The 25,219-nt window shown below is 35.9% G+C and overlaps 2 protein-coding genes across 6 annotated transcripts in view; both read right to left on the bottom strand.

Annotated features, from left to right (window-relative positions):
- Positions 1 to 1,043: 1,043 nt before the first annotated feature.
- Positions 1,044 to 7,678, bottom strand: bcl2l10 (BCL2 like 10). Its single transcript, XM_051870570.1, has 3 exons — positions 7,450 to 7,678; positions 6,266 to 6,680; positions 1,044 to 1,959 (listed from the first exon to the last, which is right to left on the bottom strand). The coding sequence occupies exons 2-3, from the start codon at positions 6,671 to 6,673 to the stop codon at positions 1,837 to 1,839; spliced, it is 531 nt and encodes a 176-aa protein (XP_051726530.1). The 5' UTR covers positions 6,674 to 6,680; positions 7,450 to 7,678; the 3' UTR covers positions 1,044 to 1,836.
- Positions 7,679 to 8,886: 1,208 nt separating this feature from the next.
- Positions 8,887 to 25,219, bottom strand: part of gnb5b (guanine nucleotide binding protein (G protein), beta 5b) — a 349,428-nt gene continuing 333,095 nt past the window's right edge. For all 5 annotated transcript variants that reach the window (XM_051870552.1, XM_051870551.1, XM_051870553.1 and 2 more), the window contains 10 exons: positions 24,402 to 24,538; positions 24,177 to 24,218; positions 21,406 to 21,482; positions 20,996 to 21,128; positions 19,035 to 19,178; positions 18,596 to 18,687; positions 12,584 to 12,632; positions 12,025 to 12,121; positions 9,906 to 10,072; positions 8,887 to 9,567 (listed from right to left, as the gene is read on the bottom strand). In XM_051870552.1, coding sequence (XP_051726512.1) covers positions 9,556 to 9,567; positions 9,906 to 10,072; positions 12,025 to 12,121; positions 12,584 to 12,632; positions 18,596 to 18,687; positions 19,035 to 19,178; positions 20,996 to 21,128; positions 21,406 to 21,482; positions 24,177 to 24,218; positions 24,402 to 24,538 — 950 coding nt within the window. In that variant the 3' untranslated portion in view covers positions 8,887 to 9,555. The remainder of the gene's footprint in view (positions 9,568 to 9,905; positions 10,073 to 12,024; positions 12,122 to 12,583; positions 12,633 to 18,595; positions 18,688 to 19,034; positions 19,179 to 20,995; positions 21,129 to 21,405; positions 21,483 to 24,176; positions 24,219 to 24,401; positions 24,539 to 25,219) is intronic.

Below are 25,219 nucleotides of genomic sequence, written 5' to 3' on the forward strand. Positions count from 1 at the left end.
TTTACCCCTTAACCCACCCTTAAACCAAACCTGTCCCTAACCTTACCCTGTGTCCCATTTTGTTTACTACAGATTTGTTTTAATGGTGACTTCTGGGCTACATCCTGAAATTGCATACTTTCTGAGTAGGTACTATTTTTTAAAGTAATTACTTTTTTATGTTATAAAAAGTTCTATATAGTATGAATGTAATCTGGATATACTACATTTGTTATGTTGTCACGGTTATGTGACCTACCAGCATCAGTTTTGTTGCTTCACTGACTCAGAGTAATGAATTCATTAAATACGCACATCAGAATCTCGCCAGAAGCAGTCGGTCATCCAGGTACTTTTCACATACTGTTTTATGAATACTGTGAATTAGGACATACTACTCTTTTCACCGAATCCACTGCTCTGTTGAGAACGTTATTGTGTGTTTACTGTAAACATACTCTGAATTCACAACTTACTCCTGGACACGTTTTCAGAACCGATAACCATGAGTAAGAAAGGGTTGGGTTAACTGACCAAGAGTTCAGGGTTGGTGAGTTAAGCATGCTCTTTGGAATTTTTGTAAAATCCAACCTGCAAATCTAGCATTTTAGGGTTCAGAAGGGCCCTTCATAGCCACTATTCACCCTTCATCAACTCTTTAAGTGGACCTGCGAGTCTATGCACCAAAGGGAGAACTCTACAAGACAGTTTACGCCAGCGGTTCTCAACTCTGGTCCTGGGGACCCACCGCTCTGCACATTTTGTATGTCTCCTTTATCTGACATAGTCAGTTCAGTTCATGGAGCTCTTTTCTAATAAGCTGATAATCTGAATCAGGTGTGTTATAAAGAAGACATACAAAATGTGCAGAGCGATGGGCCCCAGGACCAGAGTTGAGAACAACTGGTTTACACTAATTTGCTCTACTGCACCAATAATAAGAATGCAACGCATACATGCATTGAGATTGTGCTCTGAAATATCAGTGCATAATGAAACATGGCCACTTACACAACAGAGGTGCAATCAGAAACACACAAGATTTGACTTGATAAAAAACAAAATTGTCTTCACAGTAAAATTATTTTATTAAGAAAGAAGTCAATAAATAAAACAATGCAAAAATATAATGTTTTGTCAATTGTTGGGAATTGCCTAAATAGTAATAATTTGTTCTTATAAGGTAAATAAATAAATTTACAACGTAAACTTACAAGTGGGCAGAATATCACATCCTTGGAACCGAACAAGCTAGCACCTTTAATAAAACAAATGACTTTCAGGATGAAACTGAGAGACATTGGAAGGTGTAAATGATCAAATGTAAACCACCAGTCAAGGCAAAAAGTGGTCTAAAAAAAAAAAAAAGAGACATATGAATAACTCATTACAAAACATTTGTGCTTTGTCTCTTTTGCGTTACAATGGTTTCTGACACAACTGCGATCGGTGAAGCGTTGTGTTTTCAGACTGAAAGAAACATTACAAACAATAAACTGTGGTTTCATATCATGTCCACAAAATAAACTGTAAATACTATCTAAACTAACAAGATTTACACAGGGACAGGTGACAAAAGCAATTATGAAATAAAAAGCACCATGTTAGATATGCAAAGAATTAGAACTTCCATCTTTTTTCTCCAGAAGGCCATGTGAAGAGTATACAATCAACAGGAATGACTGTTTGCTGTAATTACAGGCAAGGACATGGAAAGAAATGTGCAAAAACATTCGGCTGAGAACCCAAAGACCGGTTTCTCTTTAAGAACTGTTTTGACTTAGCCATATGACAGAAAACAGAGCAGGTATGTAGTGTGTGAAAGAGAGAAAAAGAGAGCGAGAGAATCTAAAATCATCAGCGTACTAAGAGAAAGGTTAGACCAGCTAAACCCACTCCTGCTGCTGCAAACAGTGCCGTCTTCATTGACGACTCTTGGTTCAACTGTTTTGCGTTGTGGGAAAACCTGCAGAAACCCTCCTACAAAAGACAGGGAAAAAAAGAAAAAAAATTAGGATAAGATTCACATTTTGCTCCCTATGCCCTTATGATACAGCTATCGCTTAACAGCTGCCTGCTGTCTAAAAGTTAATACAGTATACAGATCCCTTTTCTGACATACTCCGCATGTTTGAGCTACTCCCGACAACAGGACAAATGGAAGAGTAAAGGAACGTTCGCTTTGACGCATCATGTTTAACCAGCATGTTTGTGACTTTTCAGCCTTCAGAAGGACCCCAGCATCAGGAACAAGTGGATAGTTTATTTTTTAACAGCGTCCCAGATGACATTGGAGGATTATATGTTTGTTCGGAGCATTTGACTGCAGATTATTTTGTAAACAAGGCACAGTGTAATGGAGAGTTCACAAAGAAACTTTTGTTGATAGATGAAGCAGCCAACTGTATTGGATCTGACAGCAGCAAACATTAAGTAATTTCATAATGCTTTGTAATTGAAGGTTTTATATGGATAATGTTTTCAAAACATTCATGTACAGTAGTGAGGGGGCATGGATACTTTTTCCTATGCAATGACAGCGGTCAAAATGAGGATTGAAAATAATAGTTTTTCAAATATATGACAGAGAACATATTAAAATAATGCCATGTCCTCTTTAATTTTGGTGCTCATATATTCTGGGCTTTCTGTGACGTAGTGTGCAGGTTTCAGGGGCTAACTGACATTTCAAGGGTTAAATGCAGATATGAAAGTTTCAGAAGCAGCAGGCAAAGACACAGGCGGGTGTAACTGTTGTTTGTAACTGCCTGTGGACCCGAACAAACAGCAGAAGGCTTGAGGAGTCGGGCAGAGCAGCTGTCTTCAGACAGACACCTGCTGTACTGGTCAGAGTGAGTCCAGGTGCACTAGTCCACAATCATATGCTGCACAAACTCTGAGTGAAGCACGGAGATCAACCGTATGGTAAACACAATAGACTAAATGGCTGACTGGCCTTTGGCTCTGCTTTCAACAGCTGCCAAATAAAAGAGAAAGAGAAAATAGGGAGAGACAGAATAGACTGCAGCAAGCCTCTCAAACTCTTTATTCATGCAAATACAAGCTGCTGTTTGCCTCAAGCCAGAAGTGACTGGATTTTTGATTTTAAGACTTAGCAATAGCAATAATGCCACTAGAGATGTTATAAAAGCGTTTTATCTGACACACACAGTTCAGTTCATGGAGCTCTTTTCTAACGAGCTGATGATCTGAATCAGGTGTGTTAAATAAAGGACAATTTGCAAAGTGTTGGGTCACCAGTCCAGGACCAGAACTGAAAACCACTGAATTAGACCAACATGCAACGAACTGGTTTCAAGGGCTGGTTTATCCATTCTGTCATTTATTCGCCCTTATGACGTTCCAAATCCATGTGACTTTCCTTTGCTGAACACAAAAGGAGAAGTCTAGAAGGTACTTTTTTTTTTCTTCATACAACAAAAATGAAAGAGGATGGACAATGTCCAAAAAAAAAAAAAAAAAACTCCATATGACTTGTGCGCTATATTCCAAGTCTTCTGAAGTCATATGATAGCTTTGCCTGAGGAACAGACAGAGATTTATGTCGTTATTTTGCCAAAGCTATCAAATCTCATTTACACACTTTCAAATATGGCCTGTCTGATGCCAAACACTATTAGTTCTCACATATTAACGAATTTGTATGGCTTCAAACTTGATGTATGACAAACCAAAGTTGTATAGACTACTTTTATGGTGCCTTTTAAAGTTTGACATTTTGGTCACTAAATATTTTCATTCTATGGAAAAGAGAAGAAGGTTTGTATTCAATTGAAGAGAAAAGTGATATGAGTTTGGAATGGAATGAGGGTGAGTAAATGACACTGTTGCAGCTGAACTACTCTTCTATTGTCTAAATGCATGTTATTGATCTTACAGTAAACAATCCACGCATATGGTTTACTTTTAATTCGTATTCAAAATGTCGTGACTCAATCTTCCAGTGAAACCTCAGACTTCTCTTTTATTCAGGTTCTAAGTCAGAATGCCAGCTCATTATTGGCACCTGAGTCAGCATCACACACATGCATCGTGGTGCTCACATGAACAGCGTCGGTCGATACTGAGCTGGCGTTCTGACGTAGAACCCGGAAGCGCTGCACTGTGTTTACTATGTCATCTGCGTAGGAGACTGATATGGAAGAGAAGAAACTGTTGAATAAAGTCGTTTTTGTTTGTTTTTTGCGCACAAAACGTATTCTCGTTGCTTCATAACATTGGGGTTGAACCATTGTAGTCACATGGACTATTTTAACGATGTCTTTACTACCTTTCTGGGCCTTGAAAGTGGTCATTTTGTTGCAGTTTATCAGAGGCCAGATAGCTCACTGATTTAATCAAAAATATCTTAATTTTGTGTTCCGAAAATGAATGAAGGTCTTACGATGAGGGTAATTAATGACAGAATTTTCATTTTTTGGGTGAGCTAACCATTTAAGTTATTTTTTTTTTACCATTGTTCAGCAAATTGTCTTTTCAATAGTAATCCGTGCGATCGGGAATTTCGTGTTAAGGTGAAAGATTTCCAAACGCAGATTTTGCAATGTGTTCAATTATGTCACACCAATTTACCACGTTAACAGAAACAGAAAACGGCTTCATTTGTAAGTGACTTTTGTGTTTCATACATCTCTACACTACTGACAATAGAGATTTTTGCCTGCAAAATTCACTAATGTGAACCCATGTTTACACAACTTGAAGCCCTTCTCTTTCTTACAATCGACTGCAAGCTTGCATTCAGATTTGCTTCCATCCAATCAAAAACCGAGGAATAGCACCACGTATGGTCCTATGGTTCCATATATTTACTTTTTTGATTATCCGATTTACTCAAGTGTAAGATAACTGTCATTACTTCAGTTTCATTGTGGCTTATAGAGAGTGGTCTTTTTTAAGCCATAGGACGTACATTCATTAGACATGAATCATTTAAACAAAATTTCAGTGACGAAGGCCTGGTCACATTTCAGTGGGAGCTACAGCTAAAACATTTGCATTTGACTGTTGACTAATATGTTCCTCAAAATCATGTGTGTAATTACAGCAGATATCAGTCTGCTTAAGTCAACAATGTCTTCTGAGGTTATTTACAGTTGGAACAAGTATTGCTTTCACAGATCAGTGCCTGGGAGATTGAAAAACTGGACACCCACACAAAAAAAGTCCTTGGTGAGACATTTGAGAGCCTGTTTAAAAGAGTTTTCCCCACAAGCATTCCCAGGATTCTTTGGCTTGTGTCACTCTCTAATTCACAAAAACAGGGCAGCCACAAGAAGGTATACACTGCTCTACTCCAAAAACTAGACCAGCATATCACTGCAGTATGTACCTTCCAATTACACTTCAAAATGTGCACATTGAAGTATACTGGTAGGAAAGACTCAAAGAGATTGAGGCATCAAACACAGCAAAACATGCTGGGTTTCTGAGTGCACACATGAAGGATCAAACACGATGCTCTTTAAACACCCACGCAAGTTTCACATCAACTAGAACTGGTTTGAAAAAACCCCTCGCTAAACGCTTGATTTGAAACCTGCTGATTATAAACTGTCTTCCTACTACTTACACGTCAAAGGTCTACAGCACAAGTGCAATTGCTATAAAACCATCATTTACCAGCTTAAAGGCCCCGATATACTTTAAGCAAAATGTGATGTCATTTCAAACCAAAACAAAGTGCTTTTGGAGCTCGTTTCTGAGCCTCAAAGCTTCCCAGAAAAGTTAACGCTGGCTGGTAAACACATTCGAACTATCAATGGTCCATGTCGATTATGTAATAGGTAGGTATGCTCTGAGGCGCCGCCTTCTTTAATGTGGAAATCTTCTCCGGTTTATTTCTTCTGTTCAGTCTGCGAGCTCAGACGCTAGTAAAAACATGAACGCCCTAAAGAGCTGCTTTATAGTAGAAACTGAAGTTGTAATTCTAATTGAAAAACACACTGTTTTTTCATGTTTAATACTGTATAGTTGCTTGCTTTGAACATATTCACGTGCTATAATCAGATACTTTCTTAACTGCTGTTTTTTCACCACTGTCATTTTTGTTATTGAGAGGAAAGCGTGCAGCACATATTTACATATTCATCTAATTGTCGCTCGCAGCAGCGTGGACGTTGTGGAGATGTTCGCTAACAGAATACTGCAGCAAAAGTACTTTGAACTTCTTTTTACCCCTAAGCGAAGAATGAAAAAATACTTTTCGGTGAGTATATCGGGGCCTTAAAGGTCGTCTGTCCGAGTCTACATTGCTAATGCTTACCCATCCTCCATTTTCCACCAGCCAGTCTTGTTTTTCCCCTCCTAGGTAGTCAGCTATGGTCTCAGCCAGTCTCTTGGAGCACTCAGAATTCTCTCCTCTGGACAGAAGCTCACTGGCCAGCACTCCAGTGAAAGTAAAGATGGAAACCACCCTTCCCCAGTTCAGTTTTCCATCTTCCACCAGTTCCCTCATGACGCTCTGCAGACACTTGCTGGGATCTGATCTGCAGGTGTCCAGGAACTCCTGAGAGAGGGATCGAAATTTGGTTCTGTGCTGCTGTTCCATCTCTTTGGCCAGGTATCTCATGGCCTCTGCTGACTCGCTGGGAGGCGTCTGTTGGATCCCGCTGCAGAAGCCGATGTAATCTTCTGCCAGCAACAAAGTCTGTTCCCTCAACCAACAGGACATTTTCTAACTGAAAAAGTCAAGGTCAAAATACATTAGAGGGTTTATAGTTTTATATATATAAGAAATGTTGTCCAAATGATGGACATCTGATGAACATGAAAATTTCCAACAAAACATTATAATTGTTGCAGTTATTGTCACTGCTGTCAAATCATAATTAATACTATGTATACTGTATTTATCATTCAAGATAATGAGATCTCAGAATGTTTGTCATTTTGTACATTTTCTTGTTGTGAATTCAAATATAGGTTAAAATCAAGTTTTTATTAAAAACCATGTTGCCATTTTATCTCAGTTGTATGGTGTTTTAGGCTAATTCAAGCAAGCGTTTGTGTTGTATGTCTATGCAGCATTAACACAGAACTGAACGAAGATCAGTCTATAAATGGATAAATGATTCATAATAACGGCTGTTATAATGAGCGGCTGTTTCTCTAGGTTCGGGCCTTACATTAACAGAATGACATTCACATTCAACAACGTCCACCGTAAACGTGCTTAAGTCTCTTTTGCTGGTAGTATTAACATATGGTCCATATGAATGAGCATCATTAGCTAAAACACAGCATAAATGAAAGACAGCCTACGCAATGCTATACGAAACACAAAGCCGGCTGCGCCATTGCTCACGAGAACACAAAGACGCGAACCAACAGCACGCACTTGAAATATACGTTTTCTTCAGTATATTAAAAAAAAATCGGATTAAACAGTCATTTTAGAATAAAATGTATCATTCTCTCCATAAAAGTGAAAATAATAAAGCAGCTCACCCTCCCAGCGATGTCAGACTGCGCTCTCCACCGACAGTTGCGCAAACAGCAGTCAGTCTCGTAGTAGAGAACGAGCCTCCGTCACTCTTTATCAGCGTAGAGTCACTAACCACGCCTCCGTGACGTTTTTGCATTGTATACTACTGAATGTTTCTGATCGAGATGTTCCTCCTAAAACAAGATACTTTATGACTTTAATTTGAGAAAAAAGACGGCATCGTTTAAAGAAAGAAGTAATCTGTAATACTAAGGAGCAAGGGGGACTTGAGGTCTTAGATTTTAGTACACTTAAATCGTTGATAGAGTTTATGGAGACGAAGGAAAGTGTCTGGAACGTTTTTCCTAATTAAATTTTTAATACTCTTGGGGGTATACATTTAAATTTCTCACCACAGTTTGCATATTTAATAATAAAGACATACTATCTATATGTAATCACAATCCCTTCATTATACGAAGAAAGATGGAATAATCTTATTAAGGGAGTTGATTCGAATGGATAACTCGTCATATACCAAATTTCTTCAATAATTCCAATTACTAGTTAAACCAAGAGCATTTGATATTGTTTGTAAAGCAATTTCAAAGAATCTGGTGAGAAATTAATATTGACATGGAAATATTGGTGATGTTGATGTTTTAAAACAAGTAAGAAATGTTCTTTGTTCTGTTTCTTTCCTTGCAGCAAGATTTTTTTTTTCTTTCTTTATAAGGTATTATTTATTTGGACAAAGCATGGAAGACCTAAAATAGATTTATGAAATTAGAGCAGTGTATTACAAAAACTGTATAGGATTAACAAAGAAAGAAGGATTTGGAAATTTATGTTAATAGAAAACTGGGATGTGTGATTGACATTTGTGCATTTAATGTGTTCTTTATTTTTAAAATGACATTTTAGAATGTTAAAAAAAAAATAAATAAAAATGCGTTATGAAACTACTTATTTTAAATACTATACACAAAAAGAAGTGGGCTTCCTGTAAACCAAATTTCTTACATTATATAAATGATTTTAAATTATATATAAACTTAAGCTAAAAACCACAACACACTGAAAACATGTAATGCTGTAAAAGCACTAAACTTATGTTCTAGTTATGATTGAGATTTTCTGTTTTGAGTATTACGACACTATATGCTTGTATAGATAAACATAATGTCATTACTCTTATCACTCTATAAATCAAAATGGATCATTATTCTCAAATAAAAAGTAAATGTAATAATTAGATTTATAAATATAATAATCAGATTTACTTAGAATATGTAGTTCTGTTGAAGATTTTCCAGTTGTTTTGACGTGTCGACTTTTGCACTTATTAACATGTATTTATTTAATATTTAAAAAAAAAAAAAAAAAAACACACATTTAAACATATTAACCACCTCTATCACAGAGTATAAACACTAAAAAAAATACACAAAAACAGGAAATCACCTTATTACCTTTAATTCTCCTGAATAAAGAGACAACAAACAGTGAACAGAGTGCATATTATTAGGAAACTAACAATACTGATGTTGACAGACAAAGCAATCAGCTAATTGTGATTAATTGTTGAATGTGATCAACAATATTACACTTGATATGAAAAACACTTAACACTTCTCTACATTTTTGACATTCTAGTCTAGCAAGCAAAACTCATTCATGATGATATATATATATATATATATATATATATATATATATAATAAATAAATTTAAGATTTCTAGATATATACCTGTTTAATAAGCCAGATGTGCAAGTACTGAATCTACTCTTCAAATCATTACCATAAAATATACCTACAAAAGTATGGATAATTATATTAAAACATTTCGATTTTTAATTTTAAAAAAATATTTTACAAACTAATACGTGAACAGCAGTCCTTTTCAAATTGTGTATTTTATATATATATATATATATATATATATATATATATATATATATTCATTGTATATATTTTGGTGAGAAGCCAAGGAAGAGAGACATTTAATTGTGCTAAGATAATAAAAAAGTCTGAATCTCTATATAAGAATCCCTACAGTACTGTGTGCTGTGATGTTGAGAAGCATAAGTACAAATATCTCTTCTCACACTGGTACAGGACAACTCCTCAAGCCCAGATCTGCAACAAAGAAATGAGATAGAATTAAAAGATAGAAGCGTTCTTTATTTATTCAAAAAACAAACCAAGATGATCCTCACAACGATTTGCTAACTCACAAAAGAGGAACAATGAAATTTCTTATGTTTACTTATTCAGGATAGAAAGAGTAGATCACGTGGACGCTATGACCTATGTTGCGTAATTCCCCTGCTGCTCTCGGGGCAGACACCACAGGATGGTGTAAAACACCTATAACCACGGCCAGTCCCTTTACTTTCATCTTAAAGCCCCTGATGCCAGTAAAGAGCAAAATCAAGTAAGTGACTTTTTCTATATGAACTGAAGCGGACACTCACCCGCAAAGTGTTATCCCATGACCCTGAGCAGAATGCGGTACCATCTGGGGACACTCTGACAGTGCTGACCCGATTTTCATGGCCAAAGAGAATAGCCACTCTGGTACCTTTCAATACATCCCAGACGTTAATGGTATAGTCATTATGTCCTGCAAAGAGCAATCGCCCTGTGGAAAAAAACAGAGTAGGAAAAGAGGGAAGGATGAAAAAGGTTATTGTTTAGTATAGTATTAAGTCAAGTCTAGTCACATTTATGTATATATAGTGCTTTATACAATACAGCTTCACAGTAATAAACTGGAAAATGACAGTGTTGATGTTGCAAAATTCATCAGTTATGAAATGAATTCAATTTCAGCTGTCTTTCATGTATTTAATTGTGTATTTAGTGTTGTTCAGTATAAATGCGTGTTTAACTTGTCTGAGATCACAGATATTTTTAATCTTCTTTTAATCATTCCTGGTTATTATTTGAAAACTACAGCAGAGGGGAAGGTTAAATCAGTGAAATTTGTATGGTTCGGGTTCAGAAGACTTTGATGACAGTGCTGGACTTTTGTGGAACTTTGGGTCCTTTTTGGAGCTTGCCACTGTCTATCCCCTTTCATTACCAAAAAAAGAGATTCAGCTAAACTTCTCCTTTTGGGTTTCACAGAAGAAAGAAACACAAGTTTGGAATAAGATGGAAGTGAGTAGATGATGACACAATTGTCATATTCTAAGTCTTCACTTATAAACATTTCTCCTATGTCAGTTTTTGAATCCTATACATATTGACTTAGACATAGGTAGAAACAAATAAGCAGTGTCAGCAGCAGAGTCAGCAGCACTGAACACTATCTAGTAAAACTTATACAGTTTAGGCCTACAGTACATTATCCATAATCCTGTTCTTGAGCAATATAACTGCCACAGGTCTATACTCACTAGTGAGACACGTTAAACATGCTATCATGGTAAGCGTGGGCGGCACAGCTGATACATTTGCCTGTTCTGTAATCTGACTCTGTTAAGCAACATTCCTTAAACTCAGGGTTTAATTACAGCAGATATCTGTCAGTATTAACCATGTGGCCTATGTACCAAAATAAGGGAATGAAAATTCTGTCATCATTTACTCACCCTCATGCCGTTTCAAACCAACATGACTTTCTTCCATGAAACATAAATGAGAAATATAGCTCTCTCTCTGAAAATAAATGGCATTTCTAGCTTTAAAAAGCACAAAAGTACCATAAATGTATCAGTTAAGTATAGAACTGTGCACAATATAAGTATTCTGGTGCCATATTATAGCTTTTGTGTGAGGAAAAAAAAAATAAAAAAAAATCACAGACCTCGAATTTCATTTTCATACATTCAATTATGTTGCACAAAACATGTCACAACGTGTTTGGCATCAATCATGAAACACTCATGAACCATGAATGACTGATATCAAACCTGGCGTGACATGTTTTAAAGAGATATTTTGTCATGTATAAATTCCTTTATGGTTTTCTTTCTTCTGTGGAACACAGATATTTTGAGGAATGTTTTTGCCTATATAGTACAATGGAAGTCAATGGGGTCCAAAATAATATGGGATCCCATTGACTTATGGGACTTATGGGTGTATGGAAAAAAAAAAAAAAAACACACAAAGGCATTTTTTTTTATCTTTTAAAAAGAAAGTCATACAGGTTTGGAATTATATAAAGGTGAGTAAATTATGATAAAACTTACATTTTTGTGTGAACTATCCCTTTAATGCATCGTATTTAAATGTACACATGCACAAATGAGATTTGACAGTTGTAAAGATTGAGATGTAAAAAGTTTTTTAGTGAATAATTATTCAGTTTTGGTCTGTCATCACACAAAGCAAACATATGGCTTTAAAGGGCTTGGAATATAGCATACAGAGCACAATTATGATACTTCTGTGGTTCCTTTATGATGAAGTACACATTCACTTTCACTGTATGGAAAAGAACACATGGGACATTTTGCTGAATGTCTCCTTTTATACTCAATGGAGGAAAAAAAAAAGAAAATTGGAAAGATGTGATGATTTTTGATAAATTATTTCATTTATTCATATATATTTTCATCATGCTTGAAGGGTCTGCTTTCTTACCACTGAGGGAAAAGTCCACACTAGAGGCTCCAAAAATGATACTTTCTTTGGAATAGATGGCCACCTCACGGTCAGCTCGCAGGTCATACAGACGACACTGAAACAACATGAAAGTTTACAGTGAGATGGAGCTCAGTATGGATTCACATAGTTTGACACATTGCATTTCATTGATCATTGGTTGACTAACAGGTTACATGATTTGATTTGAAGACGAAGACACGTTGCATGGACCTTGAACAGGAATAAACTGTAACAACATTAGATAAACTAAATACACACATACACTTATATGCTAATACACTCTCACAGTCAACTGAGTGCCTCTAAACCTAATATCATCAACTCAACTTATTAAAAGATCATCAAGTGATCAAAAGTTCATTGACTCAAGAGGATGTGTGTGTTTTGGAGGGGGACTATTAATCAGGGCAACAGGCTCTGTATTACTGATTGTGACTTATTGATTGGCAATTCTTTGTAATCTCTGAGAAGCCTATTGATTATTGTTTTGAAATAATATGGGGTAACTGGTGTGTTGTAATGTAGATAAACATACCGTAGCATCATCAGATCCAGATGCAAAAGCATCGCCGCTGGGGTAATACCTGCATTCATATAGAGGGTTAAAATTTCCATAGACACTTCAAACACTTAGAAATCACTATGGCCATGTTCACACCACAAATTCCCAATTCCAACTCTCTGTTCAGATTTGATTTGTTTCTCTGGTCACATGATATCTTACCATTTTATCATCAAAATATATACTGTGCATTACATGGTCAAAATTATGTGGACATTCCTTTCCAATAAACAGGTTTGGCTATTTCAGCTTTGAACATTTATAAAAGGTACATAAAATGTTATTAAAATGTCATTTTAAAGGATTAGTTCACCCAAAAATGAAAATAATGTCATTTATTACTCACCCTCATGTTGTTCTACACCCGTAAGACCTTCATTCATCTTCGGAACACAAATTAATATATTTTGATTAAATCCGATGGCTCAGTGAGGCCTCCATAGACAGCAATGCCACTGAAAATCTTAAGACCCATAAAGGTACTAAAAACAAATTTAAAACAGTTCATGTGAGTTCAGTGGTTCTACCTTAATATTATAAAGCGACGAGAATATTTTTTGTGCGCCAAAAAAACAAAATAACTTTTCAACAATATCTCGTGATGGCCGATTTCAAAACACTGCTTCGGAGCTTTACGAATCGAATCAGTGGTTTGGAGCGCAAAAGTCACGTGATTTCAGCAGTTTAGCCGTGTGATAGGAGATCCGAATCACTGATCCGAAACAAAAGAATCGTAAAGCTCTGAAGCAGTGTTTTGAAATCGGCCATAACGAGATATTGTTGAAAAGTCTTTTTTTTTTTTTTTTTTGGCACACAAAAAGTATTCTTGTCACTTTAAAATATTAAGGTAGAACCACTGTAGTCACATGAACTGTTTTAAATACGTCTTTACTACCTTTATGGATCTTGAGACTTTTTCAGTGGCACTGCTGTCTATGGAGGCCTCACTGAGCCATCGGATTTAATAAAAAATATCTTAATTTGTGTTCTGAAGATTACGGGTGTAGAACGACATGAGGGTGAGTAATGAATGACATTATTTTTATTTTTGGGTGAACTAATCCTTTAAGTATAATTGGAACATTTTGTGTTCCAGCATGACATTGTGCCCCTGTGCACAAAGGAAGCTCAATTTAGAAATTCGGTAACACTTTACAATATGGTTCCATTAGTTAAAGTTAGTTCATAAAAATGCAAATGTTCATTTTTAATTCATGTTAGCTTAAGTCTTCTAAATAATAACAGATACAACTTTTGATTTTAATAATGTATTAGTAAATGTTGAAATTAAAGGATTAGTTCACTTTAAAATGAAAATTACCCCAAGCTTTACTCACCCTCAAGCCATTCTAGGTGTATATGACTCTTTTCTTTCTGATGAACACAATCGGAGTTACATTAATAAATATCCTGACGTATCCAAGCTTTATAATGGCAGTGAATGGGACCAACGAGTATGAAGCTCAAGAAAGTGAATCCATCCATCATAAACATACTCCACATGGCTCTGGGGGGTTAATAAAGGCCTTCTTAAGTGAAGCGATGCGTTTGTGTAAGAAAAAATTCCATATTTAACAAGTTATAAAGTAAAATATCTAGCTTCTGCCAGACCACCTTCCGCATTCAACTTACAAAAAAAGCGTAACTAATGTTGCGTCAGTTAAGTTTTTTTGGTAAGTGGAATATGTAATAGTTAGTTGAATACGGAAGGAGTAGGACATAGTGTAAGCACTTTGAACTGCGAGAGGCGTTACACTTTCTTCCTAAGTTGAATACGGAAGGCAGTTGCTTCAGAAGGTCTTTATTAACTCCCCGGAGCATTATAAAGCTTGGATGCATCAGGAAATTTATTAATATAACTCTGATTGTGTTCATCAGAAAGAAGAAAGTCATATACACCTAGGATGGCTTGAGGGTGAGTAAAGCTTGGGGTAATTTTCATTTCAAAGTAAACTAATCCTTTAACATTCACAGATTAATAAACGCTTTAGAAGTATTATTGATTGTTAGTTCATGTTAATGTGGTTACAGTGGATATAAACAGTCTACACACTCCTATTAAAACAGCTGTTTTTTTGTGTTGTAAATCAACCACCTAAAGACAGGTGTGTACTATTTAACATGAGCTTGATGATTATTTAATTCTGAACATAGCCACATACCCAATTATAATAGGGTGTGGACATGTAACCCCTCCGGTTCTACTCACAACGCTCCGAGCGGGATTTGAACCGGTACCTCTAGCATGAGAGGCGGGCGTGCTAACAAGGGCGCTAAAGACTGCAGTCTCTAGCATCAGTCGCTAGCGCGCCTCTTGAGGCCAGAGGAGTGAGGTGTACTTGCACAGCTCTTACTAGCTGGCCTCTGTTACATACACTTGCAGTTAGTTATTAAGTACATTTTTTTATTTTATTTTTTTCTCTGAAATGTGTCACTTTGGTTTTCAGTGTCATTGAATTGATTGTCATTTTTACATTAAACATGCAAAAGATCTGATATGATTTATCATAACATTAACAAATGGACTATTGTAAAGTGTTACCAGAAAAGCTTTACTGAATCTGATGTGGAAGAACTGGCCTGCACATAACCCAGATGAACACCGTTGGTATGAACTGAAATGGCAACTGAGCCAAAACTCATCCTCCAACATCAGTGCCTGACCTCACTAATACTCTTGAGTATGAGCAAATCCCTTACAGGCATGATGCAACATCTAGTGGAAATCCTTCCCAGATGAATGGAAGCCGTTATAGCAGCAGAAGGAGGACCAACTGGTGCCGATGGTTTTAAAATTAAATGTTCAACACACATATGGATGTATTGTTTGGATGTCTACATAGTGTGTCTAGAGACAATGAGGTAGACTTATGCAGCCATGCTCTTTACTTACTTTCACATACTCACAAAAAAACAAAGATTCTACATTTCAATTACATTAAAGCACACAGAAAATGTGAATATTGAACTCCATACAAATCTGCATAATTAAATAATAATAATAATAATAATAATAACTGTCCCTCAATTTAAGGACATAATCTTACACATGTAAGATAAATACATGTGTGTTTGTTGCTTGCAGTTCTCCAACAGTCTTTTCACTCACATTTGTAGAAATTACTTTGTTTTGCTTGTAGTGATTTAAACAAATACAATTATATCATTTTATTTATATAAATATATTGTAAAAAGTAATTTGTTCCTGTGATGCTGATTTGGTGCTCAATTATCTTCAGTTATTATTGGTGCTCAATTATTAGTGGCTCTTATTATTATCAATGTTGAAAACAGTTTTTGCAGCTTAATATTTCTGTGGAAACTTTTTTTTCCAGGATTCTTTGATGAATAGAGAGTTCAGCATTTATTTAAAATAGAAATCTTTTGTAACATAAATGTATTTACTGTTAATTTTGGTCAACTTGATGTTTTAAAATTTCTTTAAAAAAAACAGTAACACTTTACAATAAGGTTTCATTAGTTAAAGCGGTGGTCCATTATGATTTCAATTTTTTAACTTTAGTTAGTGTGTAATGTTGCTGTTTGAGCATAAACAACATCTGCAAAGTTATGATGCTCAAAGTTCAAAGCAAAGGGAGATATTTTCTTTAAAGAATTCTCTGTTTAAGGACTACAACTAGCTTCTACCCGGGTTGGTGACATCACTAACCCTAAAATTTACATAAACCCGGCCCCGAGATCACGCAACAAAGGGGGTGAGGCCATGTTATTGCAATACAGTAACACAAATGCATGTCATAAAAGCAAGATGACAACATGACAAGTTATAACCGTAATTAAACTAAACTATACCTGTTCTATCTTCATGCAGCATATATTCTCTGGCTCTGTAGGCATCTTACAACAGTTCCCACAAGAGCGATTTATAGATTATCATGATAGAATATGCTAATCAATGACTTTAAGATATCCCACGTCAGCTATATAAATTAAGCAACTAACCATTCAGAAACGTCCTGTTGCATTCTACATGTTGTCACTTCATCTTGAGTCTGTCTATCATTGTCCGACTTCGGTTTGAACATAAAAGGCTGAACAGTTTCTGACATTTTCAGTGAGTCTTCGTGAGGTAATCGGCGCTGCTGTGCTAACAGGAGCTCTTGAAACTCCGCCCTCTTCTTAAGAGCAGCAGCTCATTTGCAATTAAAGGGACACACACAAAAACAGAGCGTTTTTGCTCACCCTCAAAAAAGTGACAAATTTAACATGCTATAAAAAATTATCTGTGGGGTATTTTGAGCTAAAACTTCACATACACACTCTGGGGACATCAGAGACTTATTTTACATCTTGTAAAAATGGCATTATACCACCAACATTAGTTAACTACTTTAGTTAACATGAGCTAAGAATTAACAATACTTCCACAGCATTTATTAATCTATTAATGTTCATTTCAACATTTACTAATACATGATTAAAATCAAATGTTGTGCTTGTTAACATTAGTTAATGCACTATCAACTAACACGAACAAACAATGAACAGCAGGATTTTTATTAACTAACATTTACAAAGATTAATAAACACTGTAACAAATGTATTACTCTTTGTTAGTTCATGTTAGTTAATACATTAACTAATGTTAACAAATGAGACTTTGTAAAGTGTTGCCAAAAAAATCAAACCTTTGAATAGTAGTGTAACACGTTTTCAACAAAAATATTAGGCAGTGCAACTGTTTTCAAAATTAATAATATAAGAGGGATAGTTCATCCAAAAATTAAAATTATCCCATGATTTACTCACCCTCAAGCCATCCTAGGTGTATATGACTATCTTCTCTCAGACGAACACAATCAGAGATATATTTAAAAAATATCCTTAGTCCTCTAAAGTTTATAATGGTTGTGAATGGGGGGCCGCATTTGTAGCCAAAAATAATGCATCCACCCATAAAAAAAGTAATCCATTCCTTCGGAAGCAGAGTGATGCGTTTTTGTAAGAAAAATATTCATATTTAAAACCTTATAAATTCAAATAACTAGCTTCCGGCGGATGACCATACGCAAAATGCGCAATTTGACTTGCGCCAAATGAGTAATCCTTTGATGCGATGTATGACCAGTGATTTGTTTTGCTTTATCCTCTGTGCCTCCGCGTTTGTCATTACGTTGTGCGTCAGGTCAAAGGATACTCTTCCGCCGCAAATCGACTTGCGCATTCTGCGTATGGTCGTCCGTCAGAAGCTAGTTATTTGAATTTATAAAGTTTTAAATATGGATATTTTTCTTACAAAAATGCATTGCTTCGCTTCAGAAGACCTTTATTAACCCCCTGGATTCGTATGGATTACTTTTTTTTATGGATGGATGCATTATTTTTGGCTTCAAAACGCGGCCCCCCATTCACTGCCATTATAAAGGGAAGACTAAGGATATTTTTAAATATATCTCCGATCGTGTTCGTCTGAAAGAAGATAGTCATGTACACCTAGGATGGCTTGAGGGTGAGTAAATCATGGGATAATTTTCATTTTTGGGTGAACTATCACTTTAAGAAACAAATCAGCATATTAGAATGATTTCTGAAGGATCATGTGACACTAAAGACTGGAGTAATGGCTGCTGAAAATTCAGCTTTTTCAGCCTTGCTGAGCATAAGAGACTTCTTAAAAAACTTTTGACCAGTAGTGTTCATATATACAGTATATATGAATGTCATAAAACCATCTCCCTAACTAAATAACAACTCAACATCACACCAATGGCTGCTTTTGTTGTCCTTCGGCTTTTTCATGCTGAGTGAGCAATTCTAATGAATATCATTAGATCGACATAAACATTGTGTGGACTCCAACCTGACTGTTTACACTGATGTCAGATTGTGAAAATTTGTGATTTTAATTTTTGTTGTTGTTCACAATGTCATGCAGTGAGGGAAAATAATTGGATCTGGGCAACATTCAACTGTGGTGTGAACGTAGCTTCATTATCAGAAAATGCCAGGCTGTGGCTCACTCACTTCACACTGTTGATGTCAGACTCATGGGTCTCAAAGGACTGAACATTCTGTCCCGAGCGCATGTCCCACACATTAGCCTTCTTATCACAGCCCTGAAACACACACACACAGCACTTTAGAGACCTGCGGAACAACACTCGCACACAACAGGGTGAATCTCAGGAGAACGATGACCTAAAAATAGCTGCACATAACCCAAACTGACATTGTGACTGAACAACATCCTAACAGGTAAAATCAATCAACATGAGTAATGTTAATAATGACCATTAAGAAATGATCATTTTTATGCAGTGCTTTCTTTCACCTTTATAAAATGAAATGAGTATTTCACTGTTGTAGCTGTAATGATAGTAATCTCACATGTTACAGTGAACACGTGAGTGGGGTTGGGATGTGTGTGTGTGTATAAGTGGAGATGATGTTTTGAGGATCTGACCCCTGATACAAAGGTGTTTCCTGTCTCAGAGGGGGCAAGGTCCAATGAGAGAACGTCAGCCGAGTGACCATGGAAACTCTGCAGCAGCTGTCCACTCTCAACATCCCATAATGCACATGTCCCATCACCACTTGATGTCAGAATCTGAAACACATACACACAGACCTCTATATCTGCCTTGAATAAATAGATACACTCTTAAAAATAAAGGTTCCAAAAGAGGGGCTTTGTATCAGTTCCATAAATCAACAAGTATTGGTTCCTCAAAGAACTATTCAATGATTTATTTTTTCTTAGTGTGAAGAACATTTTATTTCCTCAATAAAGTTTCCATGGATGTTAAAGGTTCTTCATGGACCCATGGATGCCAATAAAGAATCTTTGCTTTTAAGAGTACAGATCACTTTACATTTGTCCTGATCTGGAAGACTGATAAAATCCACAGAAGAACATGTAACACCTGTATCACCCTCTAGTGGAGGTATTGATCATTAGCTCATTACCACAAACACATACAGCAATACAACATACTGTATGCATTTTCCTTATCTGACCTGAAGAACATAGAAAAAAACGACCAGCCACAGTTTGGCCCTTTTTCTCTCTACATGAGGGTGAGTAGATGACGACTACATTTTTGGAGAACTAACCTTTTAAATCTGTTCAGTAGTGAAAACCGCAAAGCCATGGAATTTTCACTTTCTTTTGCTCTATTAATAGATGTATTGAATCACCTGCCTTGACGTAACAAAATCTTTCACTTCATCTTTTTCTATCTTTATTGTCCCTGACGGGAACATAATCAAGAAAGAGGAACAATCTTTGATGTAATGGTGCAGAGAGAGAAAACCCCACACTCATGATCAACACAAACCCAGTAGGAAACTGTAGTGATTATTTAAATACTATGATAACCTGTGTTCAATAAAAAAATATTTTTGCATGACAAGGTTATTTTTAAAAGTAGAAATCACATCAGGGGAACTTTAGGGGACTGCTGTGATATTTGCTATGAGTAATGTGTGTATGTTCTATAAATATCAGCTGAATCTTTACAGACTCGTTACTGCCACAGACGCACTGATTAGAGCTGAATTAATAAACTTTGAATTAACACAAATTGACCATCTCCACACATAGCGCACTGCAGTGCCTACACTCAGCTGTACTGATCCCAGCAGATGAAATGTCAATGCAACATCACAGTGTCTGATGCCAATGCAGAAACAGTTTAGCACTCAATTTATTCCAGACCAAACAAATTTATATGACTAAAGCATTCTAAACATTTTTCTAAAGCACTATTACTTTATTGAGATGTAAAACATTTGCAGTGGAAAATAATATTACCTTTAAGTTACTGTGAAAAATAAATGCATTAGTAATGAATTCGGCATTAACACTCACTACAAACAGAAATTAAATTATGTTGTATTAATCCTAGATAGATGATGGTAAGTTCTGACCAGGTTTGGGTCCAAATACTCACAAAGAGTGTGGTGCTATTCAAAACAGGTTTAAAGGTGTGCTCCTTGTTGTAAAAGTCTAGAATTTTATGTAATATTGCATGCTGTTTAAGACTGTTATCATTATTAAGCTGTCTAGTCAACAAATAGTGCCAGCTTCCAAGCTTATTATCATACTATTACAGTTTTTATTCATATTTTGAATTAGTTTTAATTTTTATATTTTCTGGAGAAAATATTTGTAAAAATAAGTAACGTTGCCTTCGCAAGTAGCTGAAATAAATTAAGTTTAAGTTTTTGTATATTTTATTTCAGTTAATATTCACACACACACTGTATAATGGCAATGGCAACTTGTTAAACTTAAAAAAAAACAAAAAACTTCAAATTTCCTCACAAGTTGGTCTTCAACAGGTTTTACTTTATTTCTGAGGGGTTTTCAAAATCTATGCCTTCTAAAGCATAACTAAACTGTACACACCAACATACGCTCACCTGCATATCAGAGTTGGTGAAGCTGCAGGAAGACAGATAGTTGGTGTGCATGGCCACAGATTTCTTCTTAGCTGCTAAGTTCTCATTTTTATCCAAAGAGAGTGGATAGACGGAGCATTTATTATCCAAACCACTGAATGAAAGACAAAGAGAGAGTTGACGACTCTGCACAAATGCACAGCAAATAATAAGCAATATTTTTCCTAGATATATGGATTTCATTAGAATCTCAGAGCTGCACTTTATTTGCTTTTAATTATGACCTGAAAACAGTACTCTGTGTAGGACTCTCATATAATACAGCATATACAATAATACAATAAATTCTCATATTCTCTGAAGTTAATATCGGTGTTGACCTTTAATTATTATTACACTCATGAAACTCTCATGAAACACTCATGACTTACCCACAAGCCACAGCACAGCCAGAGGGGGCATAAGCACAAGCCATGACCCAGGTGCAGGGCATAGTGACTGCATGCTCCTGTACAGCACACATCACAAAAAAACAAAACAAAACAAAAAAACATTTACATTTGTACAAATCTGACCAAGACAAAAGTTGAGGATGCATTTTGCAGGTATTCATTAAAAATCAAGGTAATTCAGCACAGAACTACTTAAAAGAATCAGAATTACACAAACAGATAGTGACAAATAACATGGCCAGAACTGCAGCAATACCATGATAAGACTTTGTAAAAAGTAAAAACCTGTCAAATACTTATATGTATTAAACGGCTCTCTGGGATACTTAATTTGGTCAATTGCAGCATTTTGTGGTCAGATATTGTATAATGACAAAAAACCCATCTTAATGCTGCACTGCATTAAGTGATTGGTTGCCAGTTATAAAAAAAAAATGTTTGTTAGTTTTGCGTTGCTTATTCTGTTTCCGCTATTGTTTTTATTATTTTTTTTTTTTTGTTGATTGCCACTTTTTTTTGTATGCCGAGTCTATGCATGTCAAGTGCTCTTAAGAAACTGAATTTGCCAAACGAGTGTTGTATTTCAGTAATCTCCCTCTAGTAATCCTGATTTGAATATCAAAATATATTTCATAATATAATATTTAATTGTTGTGGAGTGTATGTGTATTATTATGTGCTAAACAGGCAATGTTTTTATAAGACAACTTTTTTAGTATTTTAGTAGTTGACTTGATGAAAATGTTCAAATTTACTTGTAATTTAACTTGGAAAAGAAGTGCAGGCAACTAAAAAAAAAAAACATGTTTTATAGTCTTTTGTATCATTCCACACTCTTTTTTCTTTTGACGTCATTAATTAATTTACATCTATATTTATTTATTTGTAAGTATCCATGTAATAAGCAGCATAATACTTATATACTCTCATCAGCCACTTTATTAGGTACACCTTGCTAGCACCATGTTGGACCATATTTTGTCCTCAGAACTGCCTTAATTCTTTTTGTGGTATAGATTCAACAAGGTGCTGGAAACATTCCTCAGAGATATTGGTCCATATTGACATGATAGCATCATGCAGTTTCTGTATATTTTTCGGCTGCACGACCATGATGCAAATCTCGTGTTCCACCACATCCCAGAGGTGCTCTACTGGATTGAGATCTGGTGACTGTGGAGGCCATTTGAGTATAGTGAACTCCTTGTCATGTTCAATAAACAACTTTGAGATGATTTGAGCTTTGTGACAGGTTATCCTGCTGGAAGTAGCCATCAGAAGATGGGTAAACTGTGGATGGACATGGGCAGCAATAATACTCAGGTAGGCTGTGGTGTTTAAACGATGCTCAATTGTTACTAGGGGGCCCAAAGTGTGCCAAGAAAATATCCCCCACACCATTTGACCACCAGCAGCAGCCTGAACCGTTGATACAAGGCAGGATGGATCCATGCTTTCATGTTGTTTACACCAAATTCTGACCCTGTCATTTGAATGTTACAGCAGAAATCGAGACTCATCAGACCAGGCAACATTTTTCCAATCTTCTATTGTCCAAATTTGGTGAGCCCTTGTGAATTGTAGCCTCAGTTTCTTGTTCTTAGCTGGCAGGAGTGGAACCCAGTCTGGTCTTCTGCTGCTGTAGCCCATCTGCTTCAAGTTTCGATGTGTTTGTGCATTCAGAGATGCTCTCCTGCATACCTCGGTTCTAAAGAGTGCTTATTTGAGTTATTGATACTTTTCTATCAGCTCGAACCAGTCTAGCCATTCTCCTCTGACCTCAACAAAAGCACTTTCACCTACAGAACTGCCACTCACTGGATATTTTCTTTTTCGAACCATTCTCTGTAAACCCTAGAGATGGTTAAAATCCCAGTAGATCGGCAGTTTCTGAAATACTCAGACCAGCCCGTCTGGTACCAACAACCATGCCACATTTAAAATCACATAAATCACCTTACTTCCTCATTCTGATGCTCCGTTTGGACTTCAGCAAATCATCTTGACTATGTGTGTGTCTCTCAATCAGCTTTAAAAAAACTGCTTCAGAGCTTTATGAATCGAATCAGTGAATCGGAGCGCCAAAGTCACATGATTTCAGCAATTTAGCCGTTTGATAGGAGATCAGAATCACTTATTCGAAACAAAAGATTCATAAAGCTCAGAAGCTTCATGAAGCAGTGTTTTGAAATCGGCCCATATAGATAATGTTGAAAAGTTGTTATTTTGATTTTTTGGCACACAAAAAATATTCTTGTCGCTTTATAATATTAAGATAGAACCACTGAACTCACATGAACTGTTTCAAATATGTTTTTATTACCTTTATGGACCTTGAGAGTTTGAATGGCTTTGCTCTCAATAGAGGCCCCAACTGAGCCATCGGATTTCATCAACAATATCTTAATTTGTGTTCTGAAGATGAACGAAGGTCTTATGGGTGTAGAACAACATGAGGGTGAGTAATAAATGACATTATTTTCATTTTTGGGTGAACTAACCCTTTAAAACACACATATACACATATGTCTGATTACTTAAATTGTCTTGTACACAGAAGAAAAACATTCTGCATGGCTGATGTGTTAATGTGTGTTTTTATGTGGCTGCTGGATTAGTTTGGCACTAATACCCTGGGTTTCCATTAGAGTGCATTACAGCTGTAAAACATGCAGATTATTATTTTGAATTGCTGTAGCACTGCAAAACATCTTCCTAGAAAATCGTTCGACACAGATAAAAAGATTTACCTTATTGGTTGTATATGCATCCCACACAATGACTTTTCCATCCTATAGGAGAGATTCAACATTTCAGTCTTATTATATATATATATATAATAAAGATTGTGGATAACTGATCTATTTCAGCTTCTAAATCTTTAGGACAACACATGACTTTTACAAAAAAAAAATCCTAGCAAAATGTTAAAAGCAAACGATCAGTGTCTATCTATGACAAATACATCCTGTTACCTGAGAGGAGCTAACAATTCTTCTCTTGTCCCGGCACCAGTCCATGCACAGCACTTTATTTCCATGTCCTTTTAAAGTTCTCCGGGTCTTCATGACAAACTGACCCAGAGCTTCCATCTTCTCTGCCACCTGATGCACTGCAGTTAGAAAGACAAATCTCCATGAACCACACGACTACCTGAAGCAGAACTTGAAACTGAACCAGAACTGAAAACACATCTCAGCATCAGGAAGATATAACATGATTGATGATCAGCTCTATTATATTTGGACAGATATATGGCTAACAAATTGTCAGTTTTTTTTTTTTTCAATCTTACAATACAATTAAATTTACAACAGTAACTGTTATAAGCAAACAATATCATCCTCCATTTCAACAGTGATACTGTACTATGATAGCATATGTTGCAGCATGATTAAATTACATTGTTGCATTTTTACTACTTGTTGGTAATCCGTGTTGTATATCTGCATCTTAGCTCCTACTTTTAAACTGCTGTGAAAGAAACTAAACAAATTAGCCCCCAGACATCTTAGTAAAACATAACATGATACTGTAATTTTACAAATCCAGACTGTATTACTGTAAAATATACTGTCAAAATTTGTTACAGTGTGACATTTTTACTGACACATTTTATAATAGAAAATACTACATTCAGAATCTTGCAGGAAATCAATGCAGGCCATTTTCTCTTGTAACACAATTCACAAATACCTATAACCAGATTTCCTTGCAATGTTGGATCCTACAGTAGAGGAATATCTATAATCCTTTGTGCTTTAAAAAAATGTTTAGGCAAATATGGGGATCA

This window comes from Ctenopharyngodon idella, chromosome 18 (genome assembly GCF_019924925.1).
Source record: "Ctenopharyngodon idella isolate HZGC_01 chromosome 18, HZGC01, whole genome shotgun sequence".
In the NCBI taxonomy this organism is placed as follows: domain Eukaryota; kingdom Metazoa; phylum Chordata; class Actinopteri; order Cypriniformes; family Xenocyprididae; genus Ctenopharyngodon; species Ctenopharyngodon idella.